Genomic DNA, 25,432 nt, shown 5'->3' with positions numbered 1-25,432 from the left:
GTGGCCAGTGGGTGCTTCGCATGCTGGGGCATCGACGGGTCAGTGCTCACTCGTGCTCTTCCTCTGGGGCCCAGGGTTCCTTCTGCACATTAATGAATGCCGCCTTCAGTGTTCTGGACGATGCCTGCGAAAACAGGACAGCCGAGGTCTCTCTGAAGGTAACAAGAAAGTCTTCGTAATCAGGTTTGAGCTTCAGACATCTTAGGGGACACATGGGGTACAGAAAGTCCTCTTTATAATTAATGGGCCAAGTTATCCTGTAATTTATTACAGTTATAAGGTTTTAAAATGTAGCATGCAGTCAGGTTGCCCTTCTCTGTCCAGTTTTATTACGTAAATGGATCTGTGTAATCACCACCACCATCAGAATATGGAGCAGTTCCTTCAGTTCCTTTTCCTTCCCAAACTCTCCCTGGGGCTTCCCCTGCCCTTTCTTTTTTTTTTTTTTTTTTAGATTTTATTTTTATTTATTTATTTGACAGAGAGAGAGACACACACACAGCAAGAGAGGGAATGCACGCAGGCGGAGTGGGAGAGGGAGAAGCAGGTTTCCTGCTGAGCAGGAAGCCCAAAGCGGCTAGATCCTAGGACCCTGGGATCATGACCTGAGCAGGAGACAGCCACTGAGTCACCCAGGCACCCCAGGGGCTTCCCCTTTATTGTCAGATCCTTCCTCCACCACCAGCCCCAGTAAATCTCTGTCATGAGAGTCTTGTCTATATAAATGGAATTGTATATAAATGGAATCATACGGAGTGTGGCCCCTTCCTCCCTCTTTCTTTCTTACTTTCTTTCTTTCTGTCTCTCTCCCTCCCTCTTTCTTTCTTTCTTTTTTTCTTTATTTATTTGGGGAGGGAGAGAGAAAGAGAGAGAGAGAGCATGAGCAGGGGAGAGAACCAGAAGGAGAGGAAGAAGCGGAGGGAGAGGGAGAAGCGGAGGGAGAGGGAGAAGCGGAGGGAGAGGGAGAAGCAGGCTCCCCACTGAGCAGGGAGGCCCCGGTGAGGCTTGATTCCAGGCCCCTGGACCATGACCTGAGCTGAAGGCAGGCGTCTCATTTTCCGAACCACCCAGGTGCCCCAGGATGTGGCTTCTATCACTCAGCATAATGCCTTTGAGGTTCATCAAGGTTTTGATCAATAGTTCCAATTCTTTTTTTTTCCCAATTCTTATTTTTGTATAACTGTTTGTGACATCATCTATAGTCACAGCATTGTGTAACCACCACCTCCATCCTTCCAAAAGGAAGCTCGTACCCCCAAACTAGCTGGTCCTCATCCCTCCCTCCCCCAGCCCCTGGCAACCACCAGTCTGGTTCTGACTTGGTAGACGTACCTATTCTGGGTATGTTGTAAAAAAGGAGTCCTACAAGATGTGGTCTTTTGTGTCTGGCTTCTAACTCTAAGTGTACCATTTTCAAGGTTCATGCCCAGTGAAGCACACATGGGTGCTTCATTTCTTTTTATGGCCAACTACTAGCCTGCTTTTTGGAGGTACCATGGTTTATCCATTCATCTGGGAAGGACATCTGAGCTGTTTCCACGAGACCAACATCTCCTCTTTCCCCTGACCCCACCTCAGCTTTGGGCAATAATCAGGAGAGCAGCTGTAAACATTCACACACAGTTTGCATGTCTGTGTGTCTGTCCGGTGGAGGCAGTGTGTGTCCCTGATTTTTCATTTCTCCGGGGTAAATACCTAGAGATGGGATTACTTGGCCATTACAATGGTAGGTTTTAAAACCTAGTTTTTTTTTAAGACTTCAGGTTGGACTCAAAGCTGTTGTTAGTTTATCAATAAATTTGGTTGGTTTTGTACCAAAATCAGAATAATACTTGCATTTGTAATTTGATTTTAAATTTTAAATAATAATAAACTATTTAAATTAATTAATAATAAATTATTGATTTATTGGTAAAACATATTTATTCATCAAGTGTACATTCATTCATAGGGTTTTCAGATTAAATTTCCATAGATGAATCATTTTTTACAAATTTACTTAGGTTCCCTCCATTTTATTTATTTTTTAAAGATCTTATTTATTTATTTGACAGAGAGAGATCACAAGAAGGCAGAGAGGCAGGCAGAGGGAGAGGGGGAAGCAGGCTCCCCACTGAGCAGAGAGCCCAATGTGGGGCTCAATCCCAGGACCCTGGGATCATGACCTGAGCTGAAGACAGAGGCTTTAACCCACTGAGCCACCCAGGTGCCCCTGTTCCCTTCATTTTATACTATGCTTACGAATAGTCTTATTTCCCTCCAAATTTCAAATACCTAATGAGAAAGATTTACTAACCTAAAAGGCAAAGTTATATGCTTTCATATATCCAGTGTATCAAATACATAAATACATAAATCAAATGTATAAATGTACTAATTCAGATTTTTTAAATGTTCAAAACCATTTATCAACAGCTGTGTTCTCTTACAGTGTTCATATTGAATACACATTTATCACACATCTAATCGCTTTGGGCAGTGAAATCATGTGGTTAATCAGTTAGCTTCTCTAACGTGTTGAATTGTTCCAAACCCTTTCAAAACCGTTTTCCAGGGGCACCTGGGTGGCTCAGTGGATTAAGCCTCTGTCTTCAGCTCAGGTCATGATCTCAGGGTCCTGGGATTGAATCCCCCATTGGGCTCTCTGCTTGGCAGGGAGCCTGCTTCCTTCTCTGTCTCTCTGCCTGCCTCTCCATCTGCTTGTGATCTTTGTCTGTCAAATAAATAAATAAAACCTTAAAAAAAAAAAGTTTTCCAGAATGCCAAAGATCACAAAACTTTCTAAAGTGAACACAAGAGTGTTAACCCCGTGGAGTCTAAGTTTGCCTACCGATTTTTTTTTTTTTTTTTACCTCCCCAAGGAAATAAAACAGCGTTCCCAGCTAAGAATAGATCTCACATTTCAAAGGGAGTTTAATGAGGTTTCCTCAGCCACAGAATTGAGGACCGCATTTTTTTTTAAACGGATTCAACGCCCACAAGAACTTTTTATTTATAAGATTTTAAAAAATATTTTATTATCATATAATGTATTATTAGCCCCAGGAGTACAGGTCTGTGAATCTCCAGGTTTACACAATTCACAGCGCTCACGATAGCACATACCCTCCCCAAGGTCCATTGAGGACCACATTTTTGCAGGATGATTCTACCTGAGATTTTTCTCTGCGTTGGTGGGGAGGATCCTTACACTCATGCCTTGCAACTGGGATACGGTTACAGAACTCAGCGCGTCCTGTTTCTCCAGAAAGAACAACTCTCAAGTTGTACCATCATCCAGTTTTTACTGAAGTTCTTTTCATGTTTTTAAAAAAGATTTATTTATTAATTTTAGAGATTGTGTGAGAGAGAGAGAGAGAGAGGGAGAAAGAGAGGGGGATGGTCAAGGGAGACAGACAGAGAGAATCTCAAGCAGACTCCCTACTGAGTGTGGAGCCCAGTGCAGGGGTGGACCCCACGACCCTGAGATTGTGACCTGAGCCGATATCAAGAGTTGGATCCTTAACTGACAGAGCCACCCAGATGCCCCTCTTTTCATGTTTTTATTGTCCAGTTTGGATAGATAGAAATTGGTATTCCTACCAGGATTTCAGCTAATTTCCTTCCCATCTGTCTGGAGTCAATTAATTTCTTCTTTGTATATATTAAGTCATGAGTCCTTTTCATATTTTTGTTTTGTTGGGGCCAGAGTCACATTGTAGAAGTCCACTTACTGACAATCAGTAAACGGAATCGTATCAACATGAATATTAATATTGTTATTGCTATTCCTTCCTTTATTCCTCCCTAGACATAATCAATGGAGGAATATTGATCATAGACATAATCGATGGAGGACCATCCAGTGGTTAACATTTGGATGTGTATCTTTCCATATCCTTCCACTCTGTGAATGCCACACACACACACACACACACACACACACTGAAGCCATTCAGTGAACACCTACTAGAAGGATTCAGCCTCTGATACCAGCCTGCCAAGGTTCAAGTCTTAGTTCTGCCACCTCCTAGATGTGTGTCCTGTCTCCCCATCCAAAAATGGACACAATAGTCTCTACTTCACAGATATCTTCCTAATATTAACATGTGTAAGACACAATACCTGACTTATAGTATTGATTACTTTTTATGTCTATGTGCCAGAAACAATAATATCATACGTATAACCATTTTAATGAAAGTACTTTTTTCTCAGTGAAATGAGATTCTATATACATTATATATATAATTTTTATGTATATATGTATATATATACAATGTATTTCAGTGTATGTATATATATATACAATGTATTTCAGTATATATATACACACATACTATATATACAATGTGTATATGTGTATATATACAATGTGTATATATACAATGTGTGTGTATATGTGTGTATACACACACACACACAATTTTTAAGCATTTCTGGAATTTCCAGGAGGAGAAATCGCTGGGTCAGAGCTATGTGCACGTGATGTTATTCCAGGTGCTCATTTAAAGGCCACGCCAGGACACCCAGGTGGCTCAGTCGGTTGAGCATCTGCCTTCAGCTCAGGTCATGATCCCGGAGTCCTGGGATCAAGTCCCATGCTGGGCTCCCTGCTCAGTGGGGAGCCTTTTTCTCCCTCATTTCCTGCTGCTCCCCCTGCTGTGTTCCCTCTCTAGCTGTCTCTCTCCCTGTCAAATAAATAAATAAGATCTTAAAAAAAAAAAACAAACATAAAGGCTACACCACTTTGCATCCCAAGGAGGCCTTTGGGATCAGGAAAAAGAAGCTGAGTAGATGCCTTTTTAATTCTTCATTGGTCTAGACTGTCACACACTCTCTTGAGGAGAGAGAGAAGGGAAAGAGAGAGGCCAGAGAGAGGGAAAGAGGGAGAGGGAGGAAGAGAGAAAGGCAGGAGAGAGTGGAAGGGAGAGAGAGGACGGGGGAGGGAGAGGGAACAGCCGCTGTTCCAGGGGTCTGGGCAGAGGGAGAGCGCGCACAGCATGCAAACACCTTTCCTTGCAGAATACAGCTGAGAGCCTTTCCTCTGTGCTCAAGCAAACGTCCACATGGTCCAACTTCACCAAAGAAGAGACCTCTGCTCTGGCCACTGTGGTCCTGGAGAGTGTGAAAAGCAGCACGCTGGCAGCTTTCCTGAACCCCTCGGCCAATGTCAGTCAGACTGTTCGGGCTGAACACCTAGGTAACAGGGCAAGGTTCCCCCCTGGGCGCTGGCTTGGAGTGGGGGGCCCTGGGCGATGCAATTCTCCACCACTTTCCCATATCCCATTTCCCCAGTGGTTTCAAACCTCTGAAGTCACAGAAGAGCCAGTCCAAGGATATGAACAACATCTCCCATTTACGGAGTGGCTGACACTGAGTTGAGATTGTAGCCAGATAGGGTTTGGAGGGTGTTCTCTGTTCGACAACCGTCTGAGTCCCACAGTAAATGCAGCCAGTAGATGAGATGGGGAAAGTGCTATGGCCGGGCTAAGTTGGCTCAAGGGAGTCAGGCGTGGGAGGGACCTTGCTAGCTTGCAGGGGGAGGGAACCATGGAGAGGCCAGGAACAGTGGAGAGGCCAGCGTGGCCAAAGTGAAGTAGAGAATCACAGAGCCTGCAGAAGGGGTCAGAAACGGAGGGGAGAGGTGCATTTCGCAGACTAATGTAGGGACTCAGGATATCTTCTGAAGGAAGATTGGAGGCAGGGCACAGAATTGGAGAGTCTGAAAACAGGCATGGCATGATCTGGCTTATATTTTAAAAGGACACCTCCGGTTTCCTCACCTGTTTTGTTTTCATGAAGACCCCGTAGTTATGGTCGTGCCACAGGTGAGGGAGCTGTGGCTCAGAGGGGAATTTAAGTCACTGTTCCGTCTGGCGCAGCTGGCGAGTGGAAGAGCCCTGGTCCAGTCTGCTGGGTTTGCCCCAGCCCCTTCCTCTTCCCTTTGGTTTCAGAAAACTTGTCTACATGCAGAGTAGCTAGAAGGTCGTGACCGTTGCTTGCCATCACTGTTGACTTCAACCCCATCTTTCCCTGATGCACCCCTCCCTGGAGTGAGATCTCGCTCCCACAGCTCCCGCTGGGATTCTTAGTTGTCTGGGGCTCTCATCCTCCTGTCACTCCTCGGGGACGGGGACTCAAGACGTCCCAGTGATGAACCGGCCTTTTTATTCGTTATTTGCAATGAGGTATACATAACTTTTTTGGACAGAAATCAAATCCAGGACTCCCGTTCTGAGTGATCTCAGGCAAAGTCTCCCTATCTCCTTTTATCTACTTTTAAAGATTTTTACTTACTTATTTGTCAGAGAGAGAGGTTGGGGGGAGAGAGAGGGAGCACACGCGCAAGCAGAGGGAACAGCAGGCCGAGGGAGAAGCAGGCTCCCCACTGAGCAGGGAGCCCAATGCTGGGTTTGATCCCAGGATGCTGGGATCGTGACCTGAGCTGAAGGCAAATGCTTCACCGCAATTTCCTTTCACTTCACGTTCCTTTCACTTCAATTTCCTTTTAGAAATTGAAAGCAAAATTATCAAGGAAGGATGCACTGAAGAGAACATGACTTTTCACTTGAAAGCCAAAGGGGACGAGATGGAGATTGCATGTTCCATCATCGAAGAGACTGACTCCACAGGTACTGACTTGGACCGAGAATCAAGGCGGGTGGGTGTGGTGTAGTCCGTCGGCACACATCCGTCAGCCAACTGGCAGGTGCCCAGACTGGTGAAGGGCTCAGTGAGGTGAGGGCCCTGTCCTCAGGGAGTTTTCCATCAGCTGAGGAAGTCAGATGTTAAATAAATAGATCCCCTCACAATAATGGGGCGCCAAGACCTTCACTGTCCAGTTAAGCAGCCCCTTTTGTCAGCCAGCACTTGAAATGTGGCCAGGCTGTGAGCGTCAAACTACACACCAGATTCCAAAGGCTTGATACAAAACAAAACGAAGGATAGAAAAATCTCATTCGTATTTTTTATATTGCTTATATGTTGAAATGATCATTATTTGCATGTATTGAGTTACTATATCGTTAAAATTAATTTTTACTTCTTTCTGGCTTTTCTAAAAATTGTAGCTACTAGAAAACTTTAAATTACCTGGGCGATTCATGTTGTATAGCCGACGGACAGTGCCGGTCTGTATCAGGGATTGGCAAACTTGTCCTGTAGAGGGTGGGTTGGTAGATTTTTTTAGGTATTGAGGGTAATACAGTCCCTCAAGGTGCAAAGGTGTTCATGCATGGATGGGCGTGGCCATGTTGTAGCCACATTTTTACTTACACAAGAGAGGCAATGGCCAGATTAGCCTGTGGACTGCTGTTGGCCACTCCCTTACCCATCTGCAGTCTGGAGGGCTCAGGGAGCAGGCCTGGGACATCCCTGAAGACCACCAATGTTGAAAGGGGAAGCCTACCTAAGAGAGGAAGCCAGAATAACCATAAAAGTTGGAGGCAAACTTGTTTCCACAGCTCAGTTTGACTGTCTCTTAAAAATACAAATTTAAATTTATTTTTAAATGTAGCCAACATTTCTCCAGGTGAGAGCAGCTCGGGATTTTTTTTTTTAATGGTTCCCATGAGGGTCACCAATCTTGAAGTCCACTGGTTGTGCTGGGGTTGCCATCCTCAGAGAGGGCGAGTGGGGTACAGAGTGCGTGGGATATTAAAGTGTGTGTGTGTGTGTGTTGCATCATCTATAATCACTACTGAGCAAATGATTTTTTTTTTTTTTTTTTTTGCCTTTGTGGGAATCACAGGGCCCACTGGGGTGGCTTTTGTCTCCTTTTTGGGCATGGAGTCTTTTTTAGACGAGAGCTTCTTCCAAGACCCTCAGACCCCTTTGGCCAACTTCCAGAGCAAGTTGAAGATGAAGATGAATTCTCGCATTGTACAGGGCATCATGACTGGGGAGAAGAAAGATGGCTTCTCTGACCCAGTCATTTACATGCTGGAGAACATTGAGGTTTGTGAAGAGGTTCCTGCTGAACCCCCATCTACCTATGGAGAATGTCCCATCCCCCAGTGGGCTCAACTTTCTTTTCTGATAGGGACCCATGAAGGCGGCAAGCTCCTACAGTTTCTTGCAACTCAAGCCGACCCCCCAAATCTACCTCCCGAGGAGAGGGCTTCCCTATTTCTATGTGTTATTCTTCCATCCATCATTGTGCAAGATTGGGCTCAGATTAAGTGATGTTCACGCAGGAACATTTAGAGGAGCGTTATTCACATGAGCTATGACCCAGTCAGTGCTAGAAGCAGAGCTGATATCTGAGAACTTTCCCTCCCTCCTTGCACACAGAGATACTTTGTTTCCCTCCCAAACACACACCTGCATCTTCTTGCCCCAAATTACTCTTGAATCCTTTTGAAAGAGCATCTCAGGTGACCAGAGCCTTTCCATTTTCAGCCGAAGCAGGAATTTGAGAGACCTATCTGTGTTTCCTGGGACACCAACTTGGAGGGTGGTAGGTGGATGTCCTCTGGCTGTGTGGTCCTTGAAGCTTCCAAGACACATACTGTCTGCAGCTGTAATCGAATGATGAACCTGGCCATCATCATGGCTTCTGGGGAGCTCACGGTCAGTACTGATTCTCTGTCTTCTGGCTCCCCAAACCCAAGGGGAAAATATTGAGTAAATATCCATTGTGCATCTCTCATGGCTTTGGATGTTGTGGGAGTCAAGAGTGACAGATGGGGTGTGCAATAGCTCTGCCCTTGGGGAATTCAGGGCCTGGCTGGGAAGCTGTGACATGCACTTATAAAATGAGAAGTAATCCTAAGCAGATGCTGGGACAATTATAATCACAGATCCCATTTACAGAGCGCCTACTGTGTTGGACCCTTTATTTTAAGTTAAGTGTTTTCAAGTCCTTTTACAGGTTGGGGGTTGAGGCTCCATAGCCCCCCTGCTTAGGAAACTCGAGACAAGCCTCGAACCCGGCTAAGTCTAGCTCCAGATGTCTCTTTCCACAAAACCATGTATATGGTACGAGAAGTAGTGCTATGGGAATTCAGAAGTGTGTTGGTGAGAGCCAGCAAGTAGTCAGGGAGGGAATGGGATGTGAAGTGAGCCTTGGTGAGTGGGTAGATTCAGTGGAAAGACATAGAGAACATGCAGTGCATTTCCTGCACAGCTGTGAGCACTTCAAGTATTTTCATTGAATCCTCCTGCAACAACCCTAAAGGGTTACTGTTTGCATCCTCTTTTAACTGATGAGGAAACAGAGGCACGGAGCAGTTAAGTGTCTTGCCCAAGCTCATAAAACTAGGAACTGGCAGAACTGTAGTCTGTTCTCTTAGCCACCACATCGCAAAATCATAAGAGAGTAGCTGGTGAGATATTGACTTGTCACAGAAGGAACTCAAAAATTTAAGATTAATTGTGAATAGGGGAAGGACTCCGCTTGCCATTTCCACTCCCAGAAGTTGGGGCATCTCCGAACGCCTGTGTAGCATCTTGGATCAGGGCAGGAAACAGTAACCACTCTAGGTATTTCGAGCAGGGAATGGGATGCTCACAAAATCATGAGAAGGGATGGAGGAATTGAGGTCAGGGCCTGCCAGTTGGGGGTTGGCTTCAAGATCACCCTTCTGCAGCTGCAATCCAGAGGTCAGAAATTGCTCCTGTCAGATCACTCCATATCCGTGCAATCAAAGAAGGGACAGCTGGAATGTGGAGCCCAGCCATCACTTCTCCCTGCAGAAAGAAAGCTGGTATCTGCCTCCATTCTGCCTTCCAAAACTTCTGTGCATACCTCTCATTGGAGAACCTAAATGACATCCAGGACCCTAGCCCCAGAAGATTCTGAGAAATGTAGTTTATAGGCATCCTGCTCTCCTACGACATGAGGTGGGGCACAGGACAGGGGAGGGGGAGGCAAGGGGATGGGTGCTGATGGATTTCAAAGCATGATGATAGACAATATCTGGTTCACTCTGAGTGTCAAAGGGAGAAAAGTTCCCTGAGCTCTTTCTGCCCCAGTCAGGAGTCTGGATAATTCTTTTTTTTTCTGCCTGGAGGAATGTCAGTCCCTCTCTGAGTACTGTATCTCCTTCCTGACAGATGGAGTTCTCCTTGTACCTCATTAGCCACGTGGGGATAATCATCTCCCTGGTGTGTCTCGTCTTTGCCATCGCCACCTTCCTACTGTGCCGTGCCATTCGCAACCACAACACCTACCTCCACCTGCACCTCTGCATCTGCCTCTTCTTGGCCAAGACTCTCTTCATCACCGGTGTAGACAAGACTGACAACCAGGTCTCACATCCCTTAGACTGTGTCCTCACTCAGCCTCACCATGTCCACATCTGCCCCTGCTCATCCACCCAACAACCTCTATGCTAGTTCCCACCTCAGGACCTTTGTATGTGCTATGCCCTCCTTTGATGATACTTGTTCCCAGCTCTTCACCTGGTGGACTCCTTCCTGTGATAGGTTTCAGTTTAAAATCATTTCCATGGTCATCTTATATACTGTGGTGGTCCCCCCATTACCGTTTAAACCATCGGTTCTTATTTTTGAGGATTCCGCCCCCTAGAGGACACTCGGTGATATCTAGAAACAGTATTGGTAGGGGAGTTGCTGGCACCCAATGGAGACTAAGTATGCTGCCAAGCACCTTACAAGACACAGAACAGTTCCCAAGACAGAAAATAACCTGACAATAATGTTACAAATATCAACAATGTTACAGCTGAGAAACTCTATCCCTTATCAGTCTATTTTGCTTTCTTTCTGAGCATTTATTTGAAATCATTATGATTATTAGTTGTTTTACTTGTTGTGCATCTATACCCCTGAACTAGACAATGAGCAAGAACTTTGGCCAATCTACTCCCTATAACTATAACAGGAACATGGTAGCCTCTCAGGATTTTTACAGAAGGAGCACTAGTGACATTTTTCCTGAAGTGATCTTTCTTTATGTTTCTTTATGTGGAATCAACTCTCATTGTGGAATGTTTAGCTTCCCAGACCTCAATGCTAGTAGTACATGTCACTCCCACCATTTGACCAGGAGTGAGCAAACGCTTTCTGCAAAGAAGCAGATATAAATATTTTTGGCTTTGCAGATCCTAGGGTCTCTGTTGTAACCACTTAACTTTGCTGTTTTAGTGAAAACGGCCATAGAAAATATAGAAATAGATGTGACCATGTGCCCACGAGATATTAGACAGCCAGTCCAATGGCTATGCTTTCCTCACCCCCACACTCAATATCTTCATACATCCTCTGAGGTAGGGTGATCAACTATCCCTTCTCAAAACTCTCCCAGTTTTAACACTGAAAGTCGCATGTCCTGGGAAAAACTAGTCCCAGGCAAACCAGGACAATGGGTCCCCCAACCAAAGGGATGATAGCACCTGCAGGGAAGAATATCTCTATAAAGGTTTGTGGAAGAATGGGCTGTGATTGGGGAACTCCAATCAAAGTGTACCCCCACTGTTGTCTGGATCTGCTTCTTGGGTGGTGGGGGAGGGCGAAATGATCCTGAATGTGCATGCTTCTCCTCTCCAGATGGGCTGTGCCATCATTGCAGGCTTCCTGCACTACCTTTTTCTGGCCTGCTTCTTCTGGATGCTAGTGGAGGCTGTGATGCTCTTCCTTATGGTCAGGAACCTGAAAGTGGTGAATTACTTCAGCTCTCGTAACATCAAGATATGGTACCTCTGTGCCTTTGGCTATGGGCTCCCAGTGGTGGTGGTGGCTGTCTCTGCCAGTGTGCAACCACAAGGTTATGGGATGCATAATCGGTAAGTGATCTCCTTCTCTCTCCCTGAGGAGCCTACTGCTATGGTTCATGGTGATATTTACAGGAACACCAAGAAGAGCTATAACAGTCGTGGTAATTGAGTCTACCATTTATTGAGCTCTTTATGTTTTGTCAGTCTCAGGCCTGCCATGTACAGTAGCACAGGTTATACACTACACAAATCTAGGAGTCCTATTTGCATTATAACAAAGATAAATGGTGGTGGTATAAACAATGAACTTTAAAATCACGGTTTCTGGAGCCAGCCTGCTTGGGTTTGAATCCTTGCTCTACCACCTTTTAGCTGTGCTACCTTGGGCAAGTCATTTAACCTCTTTCATACCATTTCCATTTCCTCATCCATACAATAGGGGCTGACAGCAATGCCTACATCATAGTGTTGTGAAGGTTAAATGAGATATTATCTGCAAAACATTTAGAACAGTGTCTGGCACGGTGTAAAGCATTATACATGCCATCACCATCATCATCATCATCATCATCATCACAATGGTCCGTTTTAAAGCAGGGTTTGTTTATCACATGGTTCATATGAAAGGATTTTAGGTAGTGTGTTGGGGGTATCATTTATTTATTTTTATGATATTTGCTTATTTTTTATTATGTTTTGTTAGTCACCAAACAGTAACGCATTAGTTTTTGATGTCATGTTCCATGATTCATTGTTTGCATACATCCACCCAGTGCTCCGTGCAATACATACCCTCCTTAATACACATCACCCCCCAAGATCATCAAGCCCCAAGATGGCTTGCCCATCTCCCCCAACCCCTTTCCCTCTAAAACCCTGTTTGTTTCCCGTAGTCTATGGTCTTTCATGGTTCTTCTCCCCATCTGATTCCCCTCCCCCCTTTATTTTGGTGAGGGAACTGAATATCCAGGTTTCCCCCTTGCCTACTACTAATGGTTTATATTTCAGATGAGGTCATGAGATAAGATGGGATGGAAAGGAATCCATAGTTAGTGGGGACTCACCAAACCTAAATCCTGCAAGCTTTACAAATATGTATTACCTCTGGTACTTCTCAACCGAAATCTTATGTGCGAGGACTGAGTCTCCATTGTGTACAGTGTGAAGAGTGTCCCCTGGATTTTTGCAGTGTACAACCTGTGCACCTGGTAGTACCTAAAGTAACCGATTAATGAATGGTAGTAGCTTCAGAGGAAATGAGGCTCAGCACAGTTAGCTAGGAAGCTAGGAAGTGTCCAAACTGAATTCGGATTTGACTTATCAGGAGATGGAAGTGACAATGTAAGGCCACCATGATGAAGTGTCCGATGTTGGTGTTGGTAATAGAAGCACTGACAGACAAGGGAAGGATGATAATACATGGGAGTTGGAAAGTTCATGCAAGGCTTCCTGAAGGAGGTGGTATTTGGATGAGTCTTGAAAGCTCCACTGAAATGTACACAGGCAAAGAGGAAAGGGGGTGCAACAGAGATGAAGGCAATAGCTTCCCAAGGGAGAGCTCAAGGTGTGTTTGGAGAATGGATGGATTGGGCTGAGAGAAGGGGAAACTGGGGGAGGGGCATGGAATTTGGAAAATACCTTCCAGGTGGTAAGAACCACAGAAAGTTTTGGAAGAGAGGAGTACTGACAAGGATTTGAGGTGACCTTCAGAAGAAGCACTAGGCATGGGGAAGAGAAGGAGAAACACAGTGCATTTCTGAGCAGGTGTGGTTGCAGGTAATGGCTCCAGCCCAGTGGGCACCTCTGGGAAACTATGTAGGGCATGCACCTCTGATACCTCACCCAGGGGGCATACTTGTTGACCAGCTCCCTCCCAGCAGCCATTGGTTGAGGGCTGCTCCCAGATAGCTAATTCTCAGAGCTTTCAATCTGATGCCTCCAGCCAGAGATGCAGAAACTGATAAGGAAGTTGGCCGGTATTTACTGAAGTAAATTTACTGAAAGAACAGGGACAGCATCTTCTGTGCATTTTACACCTTTTTATTACTACTACTTGGAGACTCATGTTCCAGGGAGAGAATGCCTGGTTGGCCAAACTTGATTATTTTCCTTCTCTTGTGTAGAGAGGGGGGCACACTTTTGCTAAAGGAATATTGGGGTGCTGTTCCTGAACACGGTGGAATGGTTGTGAAATGGTGAAAACAACAAATTACCAGAGACATGCTGCAAAGAGGCACTGAATTCTCTCTTCCTTCTCTCTCTCCATTCCCCACCCCCCGACCTTCCCTCCATTACTTTTAAGAAATAATCATAGAATGTCTCATCCATGCCAGGACTTGCACTCAGGGCTGGGTATTCAGAGATGAACAAAAGTCCAAAGTCCAGGGGCTCCTGGGCGGCTCAGTGGGTTAAGACTCTGCTTTCGGCTTAGGGTCCTGGGATGGAGCCCTGCATTGGGTTCTCTGCTCAGCAGGGAGCCTGCTTCCCCACCCCTTTCTCTGCCTGCCTACTTGTGATCACTCTCTCTCTCTCTCTTCTCTCTCTCTGTGTCAAATAAATAAACAAAATCTTTAAAAAAGAAAAGAAAGAAACCAGCAAGCCCTGCCAGAGATGGACCAGGAATAGTGATGGTCAGAAGTGGCTTTTCAAAGGAGATGACATCTGAGCTGAGATTTGAAGGAGCAGGTGTACCAGTGAAGAGGTCTGAATAGGGCGGAAGAGGTTACACAAAGATTATGAATTGAAGATGAGCTCTACTCGTGGCACCTAGTGAATACTTCAGGGATATTTACCCAGGAGGAAAGTCTGAAAGAAGACTTGCTGTGTCCCAAAGAAAACTGAACTGTAACCTGCCACGTCATGAGAATTTTCATCTCAGGGCCATCTCTCTATACTCTCCTCCATTAGTGCATTTGCTGGGGTAGGAGTAACTGTAGGGTCAAGACTGAGACAAGCACTGACTGCTCTTTCTTTCCATAGCTGCTGGCTGAATACAGACCAAGGGTTCATCTGGAGTTTCCTGGGGCCAGTCTGTGCCATCATCATGGTAAGAAAATCGCTTGACACCGTATCTTTTGGTGCAGGAATAAGGAGACCCAGAGATCAGGGAGTGCTAGTGGAATTTGCATAACTGAGGTCACTTATTTTTCTCAAACATTCTCCCTTCTGATCCCTGGTTCTTGAGATTTCCAAATTAGAGTGTAATTTCTTTGACTTGCGATTTTTTTTTTCTCTGCCAACATGCAAATCCCCTGGAGGGGATAGATCCTTAGATAATCTTATCTGTCCTTTGTGTTTCGGTGAGAATGAGTCTGTTGATGCCTTCTGAGGTTAGACATTGAATGAGAAAAAAAAAAGGGAGAAAGAAATTAAGAGTATTTGATGATCAGGGAGGAGAAGAAAACTGAGGGTTGAAAGCAAAGGAAAGCCTAGAGCTGTTTTTTCCCCCCAGCTTTATTGTGGTGTAACTGACAAATAAAAATTGTATATATTTAAGATGTGAAACTTGATGTTTTGACTTATATATATATACATCATGAAATAATCACAATCAAGCTAATGAACATATCTATCACCTCACATAGTTACTGTTTTTCTTTCTTTTTTTTTTGTGGTAAGATCGCTTAAGATCTGTCCTTTTGTCATTTTTCTTTTTCTTTATTATTATTATTATTATTTTATTTTATTTTTATTATGTTATCTTAGTCATCATACAATATGTCATTAATTTTTGATATAGTATTCCAAGATTTATTGTTTATGTATAACACCCAGTGCTCCATGCAATGCGTGACCTCCTTAACACCCATCATGAAGCCAACCCACCCTCCACCCCCGCCCTTCTAAAACCTTCAGTTTGTTTTTCAGAGTCCACAGTCTCTCATGGCTCGTCTTCCCCTCTGATTTCCCCCACTTCATTTTTCCCTTCCTTCTCCTAATGCCCTTTATGTTATTCCTTACGTTCCATAAGTAAGTGAAACCATATGATAATTGACTTTCTCTGCTTGATTTATTTCACTCAGCATAATCTCCTCCAGTCCCATTCATGTTGATACAAAAGTTGGGTATTCATCCTTTATTATGGCTCAGTTATATTCCATTGTGTATATGGACCATATCTTTATACATTCATCTGTTGAAGGGCATCTCAGCTATTTCTATAGTTTGGCTATTGTGGACATTGTTGCTATGAACACTGGGATGCTAAGATCTGCCCTTTTAGTAAATTTCAAGTACACAATACACTATAGTTAACTGTAGTCACCACACTATATATAAGATTTCTAGAACTTATTCACCTTGTGTAACTGTGGACCAACATCTTCCCCTGTCCACTCCCCAGCCCTAGCACCCACTGTTCTACTCTCTGGGAACCTAGGGGTGTTATCCACCATCTTCTTGCCTTCTTACCTCCAACCCAGATACAGCAGTCCTACAAGTTGATGTTTCTTCTGACTCTCACTCATGGTGGCTTTTTTCCTTGTGTCACTTATAATTGTTCATTGTGAGCTCCTATCCCACTGATCTAAATCTTGGGAATTCTTGAGACTGTATTCCTCCAGATGGGTTTTGCTCTGACTTCTGTAAGACCTGGGGGGTGGGGTGGGGTGGGTACGTATTAGTTTCCTAGGTCTACCATAACAAAGCATCACAAACAAAGTGGCTTAGAACAACAGAATTGTATTGTCTCACAGCTCTGGAGGCCAGAAGTATAAAATCAAGAGGTCATCAGGGCCATGTCCTCTCTGAAGGCTCAAGGGAAGGATCCATTCCAGTTTTCTATGCAAGAAGACTGGTAACCTCAGGAGTTTCTTGGCTTGTAGAAGTTGGTCCTCTCTCTGTGCTTGACTGTATCTGTGTCCAAATTTCCCTGTGTTATAAGGTCATGTGGGACTAGGGCCCAACCTATGACTCATTTTAATTTGTTCACCTCTGGTAAAGACCCTAACCCCAAATAAGATCACGTTCTGAGGTCTTGGGGGTTAGGTCTTCAACAATTCAACTGAGGCAGGGCACCAATCTTGATTCTCACTTTCCATATGCATACAGTGAAACTTAGTGGTGATCACCCAGATGAGAACCAGCAAAGGCTATTTATTGCTATAGTGAGGGAGTCAGTCACCATCACTTGCACTTTGCAGAGATTCAAAAGCAGGCAGAGGAGTGGGAAAGTTTTATAGGGATAAAAAAGGGAAGGCTTCAGGTGTGCCCCGAGCAGAGGCTGTAGGCTTTGGGACCCTAAAGCCAAGCTAACTCAAAGCAGGGCATCTTCTGTGAATGCTTAGGGGAGCATTTTGGCTTTCTCCTTTTGGTTCTAAATTGGAAGTGAGGGCATAAATTAGGGAGGCTGTCAGTTACCAATTAAGAGCTGGTTGTTTAGGGTCAACTGCTTCCTGGAGTGTTTACTGCAGACTATGAGTCTTTCGCAGGGAGGTGGTCTGGCCATTGTCCATTTGTATACCCAATCTCTTAGTCCTTTCTGCTTGACTTTGTAGATCAATTCCATCCTCCTGACTTGGACGCTATGTGTCCTGAGGCAGAAGCTTTCCAGTGTCAATGCTGAAGTCTCAACACTCAAAGACACCAGGTACAGAACCTCCTTTCTTTTCTCTCCTTTTCCAATCTCCCTCATCTTCCCCCACAAACATTCACTGAGTACCTTTCATGTGCCTGGTCCTGTGCACAGGACAGAAGAGCACAGCATCTAGATTTGAGGTCTCAAATGCCAGGTCTGCCACTTGTAAGCGGTGTGACCTTAGGCAAGTTACATAACCTCTCTAAAACTGTCTCCTTATCTGTACACTAGGGATGCTAACATTGCCCACTTCATCTGGCTTATGAAACAGTAACACAATTACCAAGAAGAGGGTTTCCTATGTTGAAACTATTAATATATTTTCTAACTCATCTACTGTGCACAATGATATGTGCATATTTGCAAAAACAGAATCTTGCCATCTACTTTATATTTGTAATGATTTTTCTTTCTCTTAATTATGTCATGAATATTTTTCAATTTAACTAGACATTCTTTGACAGTATCTTTTTTTTGGTAAAACATTTCATTGTAAGAATGCAGCACAGCTTACTTAAATCTTGCCTTATTCATGGAACATTCATGTTGTTTCTGATTTCTTGGGGCGAGTTGGGGGTATTATAAACAATGCAGTTTTGAACACCCTTGTAGATAGATCCTTTTCCACGTCGGTGGTTGTTGGATCATAACAGTAGGCATAAAACTGCCTCAGTCAGATGGCGGGCTGGATCGTCACACTTTCAATATTGCAAATTGTTTTCCAGAAAATTTGTTTCCATTTGCAAGAGTGCTTGTTTACCTACAGCTTTGCCAACACCAGAATGTATCATTTTTGTTGAGACTTTTTGCTGATTTAATAGGTGAAAAAGTCTATCATATTATGTTAGTTTTGTATATGTTATTTTATCTTACAGATGTGGGACATTTTCATACTTTTATAGGCCATTTGTGTTTCTTAACTTCATCACTCAACTAATCTTTTTTTTAAAAGAAAGATTTTATTTATTTATTTGAGAGAGAGGGCACAAAGCAGTGGGGAGAGGGGCTGAGGGGGAGGGAGAAGCAGTTTCCCTGAGCAGGGAGTCTGATGAGAGAGGCTCCATCTCAGCACCCTAAGATCATGACCTGAGCCAAAGGCAGCCACTTAACTGATTGAGCCACCCAGGCGCCCCTCAACTAATCTTCATCTTAAGAACCTACCAAAGTCAGACATTGTCTAGGTTTTATTGTCAGGAACCATATGATGTCCTTTGCTTATTTTCCTATCAGTATCTAATCCCTCATCTATCTTAAATAATCTTTAAGAAAAACTTTTGGAAAAACATTTTTAGAAAAAAATTTTTAGAAAATAATTTTTTCAAAAAGTTGATGCAAAAATTATAAAACAAAGTTAATACATGCAATGCTAAGAAAAATCAAGCAGTGAAAAGGGGAACACATGGAAAGCAATTCCTTCTCTCTTCTCTGACCCCCAGTTCCCCAGATCTTTCCCACCTTAAGCAACCATTATCACATGAATTGGGCTTCCTTCCAGGATATTCTATACACACTCTCCTTCTATTACATAAATAATTAGATACTATACATATTCTGAGCTTCGGGATTTTTCCACATAATAGGTATCTGATTTCATATGAATACTTATGGCTAAAAACAACTAACAAAAATGTTTTTGTGTCAGACACTACTGTAAGCACTCTTAGCATTTTGTTATCTCATTTAATCTATAGAATAAGTAATATCACCCTGTAGGAATTGCATTATTGTCCCTATATCAATTTGAGGAAACTGAGGCAGTTTCCACAGGTACCCAGAGCCGGTACCTTTACCCCTATAGTATATGGTCATTCTCATCTCATTTTAAAAAATGATTTTAAGGGGCAACTTGGTCTGGCTCAATCAGTAGAGCAGGCAGCTCTTGATCTCAGGGCTGTGAATTAGACCCCCATGTGGGTGTAGAGATTACTTAAAAATAAAATCTTCAAAAAATGTTTTTATTGGAGCACCTGGGTGGCTCAGTGGGTTAAAGCCTTTGCCTTCAGCTCGGGTCATGATCCTAGGGTCCTGGGATCAAGACCTGCATCAGGCTCTCTGCTTGGTGGGGAGCCTGCCTCCCCTCTCCTTCTGCCTGCCTCTCTGCCTACTTGTGATCTCTCTCTCTGTGTCAAATAAATAAATAAAATTGTAAAAGTGTTTTTATTATTTGCTTTTATTTATTTTTTTTGAAAGCAAGAGTACTGAAAATCAGTTCTTAAGGCACATTTATCTCCACTTTGGCGTTCCACTGCATCTGTGAATTGGCTTAGGTTTCAGTCTCTATAGATGTGCCTAATTCTGAACATTTCCTATAAATGGAATCATATACTCCGTGTCCTTCTGTGACTGGCTTCTCTCACTGACATAATGTCTTCCGAGTTCATCCGCATTATAGCTGATATCAGAATTTCATTCCCTCTTAAGGCTGCGTAATATCCCAGGGTATGGATGGGCCGAATATTGTTTATCTCCTCTCAAGTAGATGGATCCTGGGGTTGTTTTAGTTGGGGAAGGGGATGGGGAAACGAATCCTTCATAGGTGTAGGGTTTCTTTTTGGGGTGATAAAAATGTCTTAGAAGTGGCTGGGGATGATGTTTGCCCAGCATCGGGAGCATGCTAAGTGCCACTGAATTGCGCACTTTGAGTGGATAAAATGGTGAGTTTTATATTATGCAAGTTTTTCTTCAATTAGAAAAAAGCGTCCTTGTATTTCATCCTACGACATCACCGTTCATTTAGCATGTGCTCAGTTCTTGATCTTTGAGCATTTTCATCACTATCAACACCATTACATTAAATATATGTGTCCACACGTCCTTGTGGCATGTGTATCTGTAGGCCAACTGCCTTTTAAGTGCCAGTGGGGCTCAATTTCCCTGATTCTAGGCTTGGAGACGCCACTGCACCTTTATTTCCACCCGGGTGGTGGGTGAGTGGTGGGGGCACAGTTCCTGAGGACAACAGCCACTGCCCAGAGCTTTACTGTCTCCAAATCTTCTCCCCTAGGTTACTGACACTCAAGGCCTTTGCCCAGCTCTTCATCTTGGGGTGCTCCTGGGTGTTAGGCCTCTTCCAGATTGGACCCATGGCGAGTATCATGGCCTACCTCTTCACTATCATCAACAGCCTGCAGGGGGCCTTCATCTTCATCATTCACTGTCTGCTCAACCGCCAGGTGCACAGCATTTGCCCTTCCCAGCCCCAGTCTTCGGGGGAACATGCCTGTGTCCGCTCACATCCCTGCATCTGGGAATAATTCATCTTCTTGTGATGTGTTTTTCCCTCCAGGTACGGGAAGAATACAGGAGATTGATTACCAAGAAGATCAAACCCAGCTCTGAGACCCAGAGCTCAGGGATATTACTGTCTTCTATTCCCTCCACTTCTAAAACGGTGAGAGACAGTGTGTTTTATGTGGGTTCTGTTCAGATGGAAACACTGCTTCTTAGCAACACCAGATGCCACTGCGCACTAAGATTCAGTGGTTTAATTAAATAAGAAATTCTTCTTCTTCTCCTTCTTTTTTTCCTGCAAGAATAGAAGCTCAGAGTTAGCTGTTGCTGCAATTGGTTCTGTGAGCTAAATGTGTCCATGTATATTAGCACATTTGCTAAAGTGTTGTGTTCAAGAGTTGGGGTTCGGGAGCCAGGCTTCCTGGGCTAAATCCCAGCTTTGCCCCTTAGTATGAGCTAAACAAGTGTGAGCTAAACAAGATAGAATCATGACTCACTCAGATAGAATGTGAGCATACATTAAATATTTTATTCTACTCATTAATCAGTGAGGGAGTGAGGTGAATGTTAACCTGGCTCAAAAGAGAATGTGCAGAACAGATACATATATTATGTAATATATACAATATATTGTGTAACATGTATCATAGATATCTTATATATTGCATACATTATATACAAATCATGTAATGTTCTATATATGATATATAGTATATATTATATATGTATTATGTAATATATACACATGTCTATACTTTGCATTCTTTTCTGAGCCAGTTAAAACATCTGCCAGGTTCTCTTGTTGATAATTTTATATATAGATAGATAGATAGATATAGATATATAGATATTAGAATTATATATATATAATTATAAAGTTATATAATTAGTACATAATTATATATAATACATAAAATTTCATATTATGTATTTAACATGAATTAAATATATATTAACATATGAATTACATGAATTATACTAAACATATTTAGTTTCACAGACATTGAAACAAATGTGCAAATGGAGGCAAAACATTTTTTTCCACCACATTCCACATAATTTTGCATTGCTATCATCTCTATTCAAAATTTACAGAGTTGTATTTAAATTCAGTTAGCCAAGCTATAGTACATAATTAGGTTTGATATAATGTTTAACAGATTCATTAGTTGAGAATAACACCCAGTACTCATCATACTTAAATTAAAAAAAAATAAATGAATGAACAAAAATTAAATAAATAAAATTTGCAGAGTTGTAAAACTTTGCTCTACACAATGGCTCCTCTATCCCTGATTAGGATTTTTTATACTTTCACTGATTTATTCCAAACACAAGTAACTAAGATTCAGTGGTTTAATTAAATAGGAAATTCTTCTCCTTCTTTTTTTCCTGCAAGAATAGAAGCTCAGAGTTAGCTGTTGCTGCTATTGGTTCTGTTGCTCAGGAATGTTGTAAAGGATGTAGGTTTTCCCTACTTTTCAGTTTTCATGGTTGCGAGATGGCTGCCATAGCTCCTGACATCACAACCATGTTGAAGGCAAGAGGGATGGTGCAGAAGTGGTGAAGCTTTCTCCCTTTCCCAGGAAACAAAAGCTTTCCCAGAAACCCCTCAGTGGATTTCCTATTCACTTAGTTTTTCAGAACTGTATCATGTGATGACACATTGTTACAAAGGAATTTGACAAACAAGTATTTGGCTTTTTTGCTTCTAGAGTGGATGCTATCCTCAGTGAAGAAGTTGAGAACAGCTTTCACGTTTGCCATTAGTGCCTGTGGCACTACAGACAAACACACTGCTCACTAGAGACCATCACTGTTAACATTTTAGTGTTTATCTTTCTGGTGTTTGTTGATGTATTTCTCTCTCTGTATTTATAAGATCCATGGAATCTCATTTGTAATAATCCTGTTGGTTCTAATTCTGATTTCTCTCTTACAGGGATAAAGTTCTTTCTTACTTTCAAATATGCCATGAAGCAACATTTGAGGAAAGCAGGTGCCTACAGGAGCCTACTCTGAAAGGCACAGCTTAAGGCACAGAAGCAGGATCTTCCAGCCCCAGAATGCTCTGGAAAACAAGAACTTTTGTCCCAGATGATCAGTTCATCTTCCGTGTTCTGCTCTTTGAGTTTCTAGAATTTTGTGGAAGTAACAGATCCCACTGCAATGGCAATACCAAGCTTACCTGGCTGCCATTTTGGTTTCTCCTAAGTTTGTTGGTGCATGGCCACAAGCATGCCTTTCCAGCACCTCTCGTGAGCCTGACACAGAGCAGCCCTCAATAAGTGATTTGTCGTATGACTGACTGACTTACTCTTTGACAAAGTCTCCTCTTGCTTTTAAAGAAATGGTCAGTAAAATAGTAATGATGGCCCTAGGGGATGAATAAAAATAAAAAATGGACTTTTTTTGTGCAAACACTTAAAAAAAAAAGTTATGTGGGGGACGCCTGGATGGCTCAGTTGGTTATGCGGCTGCCTCTGGCTCAGGTCATGATCCCGGGGTCCTGGGATCAAGTCACGCATTGGGCTCCTTGCTCAGCAGGGAGCCTTCTTCTCTCTCTGCCTCTGCCTGCCACTCTGCTTGCTTGTGCTCTCTCTCTCTCTCTGACAAATTAAAAATAATAATAATGAAAAAACAGTTATGTGGGTGAGTAGGAGTGCTGGATGGAGCAGAATCCCAGCATTTCATGGAGACTGGCAATGCTTGACGACTACACCCTTTGGAAAGTGTTTTGGTTTCCTGGGACCTTTCAGGGAAACAACATCTCTTCCTTCCAGAAACTCTCTTAGGACTTGGCTAAGGTTCACACTGCTCACAAAGTTATCACCATCCCACCTAGCCCTCCATCCTGCATGAAATCTTGATTGCCAGGGAGAGTAGAGGGAGATGAAACTTTAAAATAAAGATATCCTCTGTGCTTGCTTCGGCAGCACATACACTAAAATTGGAACAATAAAATGCATATATCTTCCCTTCTGTCTTTCTACTTAAAGTGTGGTCCATGGACCAGAAGTATCAGCATCACCTTGTTAGGAAAGTAGGATCTCAGGCCCCACCCTATAATGGCTGAACCAGAACTTGAATTTTTATGAGAGCCCCAGGAGATGTGTGCTGTACACAGGAATGAATGTTCTAGAATCCTCTGGAATATTCTTCTGTGTGTCATGCTGGTAGCAGAGCTTGTCTTTATTTTGGTGTTTTGTTTTGTTTTTGTGACATAATTTTTAATTTTTTTAAATTAATTTAATTTTTTAAATTTTAATTTAATTTAATTTTTTAAAAAATATTTTTTCTGGTCTGCTATGGTCACAAAGGATCTCTTATCATTCCTATGACTGTGACAGAATAAGAAGAATACAATTAATATAGTTTGTGGGAGCCTTCTGAGTTCTTGCTCAGTTCTTGCTGTATCCTGTAGAGATTATACTTTATCTCTGCCCAGTATATTGTCACATTAAACAAAATCTCTCTATGTGATTTTGCTCCAGAAGTTCATATTCTGGCAGAAGAGGTCTAACAGAGAGAAGTTCAATTCAGATTTCCCTTTGGCCAACTTCTTCCTCCTTCCTCCGTCAGGTCCAGTTACCCTCACCAAGGTAGGACAGACCCAGCCTATTCACTGTCCAACCACACAGCCCAAGGTGATCACAAGTATTACAACCAATCATGTCTTTCAAATAGAGGATTGGCCGATCATTGAAGTGCAATTTTAGAAGGATAGAATGGTGTCCAAAATATAAAGCACAGTCTTGCTAGGACAGCTCAACTTAGTGGAATACTTGCTCCACCTGTTATCACATTCTAGAGAGAATTAAAGTCTAAAATGTATCCTCCTGCTGGTTAAAATCCAAATACCTTGGCATGCAAAAGAATTAAAAGTCAATAAAGTCTCTCGCTTCCTTGTGTTAAAATTAAAAAAAGAAACTGAGGAACAAAATTTATCTTGCCTTTCTTATTTGAGTCAGAACTTGTCATTAACCCAGTGAGCCACCCAGGTGACCCCAGAGCTCATGTTTAAAACCAGAAAGGAAAATATCTTCTTGACTTTTGGACTTTGCATCTGCCATTCCCTCCTCCTAGGATACCTTTCCTCAAAATCCAACTGATTTTTACCTTTTCTTGATTATCAGTCATCACTTCCACCAGGGAGCATTCCTTGAATCTCCTGAAGTAGCATTAGATGTCCCTGTGTGTGTCCCTAGGGCTTCATGCTTTCTAACCCTGCATTATAACTTCTCTTTTTCTTAGGCATCTCCAGTGTAGACTGTGAGCTCTACAAGTACAGGGAATTGTATCTAGGGGATTCTCCATAAATACATTGAATGAATTAGTAAATGAAAGATTACTCTCCATTTTGAGGATGAGGAAACTGAGGCTCAGAGAGGTTAGGTAACTTTCCCAGCATCACACAGCCATCGGTGACTGAGCTAGGCTGTGGGTTCTTGACCACAGACCTCCTCTTCCAGACCCTGTGCCTCTCTTTCTCCGTTTCTTCCTTTCACCCCAGGAATTCTTAGTTTGGGGATACAGAAGAAAGAAAAAACATTTACTATGGGTCAGCTTACCACCTAAGATGGATTCAGTTAGCTCAGTAATGATCCTGGGTTAGACAGTTGGAGGACAGCATTACACTTGATTGATGGAGGCTCAGTCTGTTATTTGTGGCAGCCACAGCCTGAGAGGGAAGCTGACCCACGAGTTCACTTATGATAGCTTGGTTCTCAGTGTTTTGCTTGTGCAGAGAGTTCAATATGAAGCCACAGTTCTAAGGAATGGTGACAAAAGATGGCATGGCTCCTACCCATCACAAGTTGTGGTAGATTGATTGCATCGGTGGCCTCAAGAAGGGACTTCCAACTCTCTACACCCCTTCCCTGACACTTTGTGACCTCTTATTGCTCTTACTCAGGCTTGGCCTTGAGACATGCTTTGGTCAGTAGAATGACTCAAAGACAGAGGG

General features: G+C 43.0%; 1 protein-coding gene across 4 annotated transcripts in view; it reads left to right on the top strand.

Annotated features, from left to right (window-relative positions):
* ADGRE1 (adhesion G protein-coupled receptor E1) overlaps positions 1-22,872 on the top strand; it is a 47,350-nt gene extending 24,478 nt beyond the window's left edge. The window contains exons 10-21 of one of the 4 annotated variants that reach the window (XM_082734071.1): positions 75-158; positions 5,005-5,182; positions 6,495-6,614; positions 7,733-7,938; positions 8,383-8,553; positions 10,039-10,233; positions 11,494-11,729; positions 14,640-14,706; positions 17,156-17,247; positions 20,240-20,408; positions 20,522-20,626; positions 22,409-22,872. In XM_082734071.1, coding sequence (XP_082590197.1) covers positions 75-158; positions 5,005-5,182; positions 6,495-6,614; positions 7,733-7,938; positions 8,383-8,553; positions 10,039-10,233; positions 11,494-11,729; positions 14,640-14,706; positions 17,156-17,247; positions 20,240-20,408; positions 20,522-20,626; positions 22,409-22,414 — 1,629 coding nt within the window. In that variant the 3' untranslated portion in view covers positions 22,415-22,872. The remainder of the gene's footprint in view (positions 1-74; positions 159-5,004; positions 5,183-6,494; positions 6,615-7,732; positions 7,939-8,382; positions 8,554-10,038; positions 10,234-11,493; positions 11,730-14,639; positions 14,707-17,155; positions 17,248-20,239; positions 20,409-20,521; positions 20,627-22,408) is intronic. The other 3 variants (XR_014312618.1, XM_082734072.1, XR_014312617.1) reach the window with 3 other exon arrangements.
* Positions 22,873-25,432: the final 2,560 nt, after the last annotated feature.

The sequence above is a fragment of the Mustela nivalis genome (genome assembly GCF_964662115.1).
Source record: "Mustela nivalis genome assembly, chromosome: 1".
Classification (NCBI taxonomy): Eukaryota; Metazoa; Chordata; class Mammalia; order Carnivora; family Mustelidae; genus Mustela; species Mustela nivalis.
This window is presented reverse-complemented; position numbering and strand designations above follow the sequence as displayed.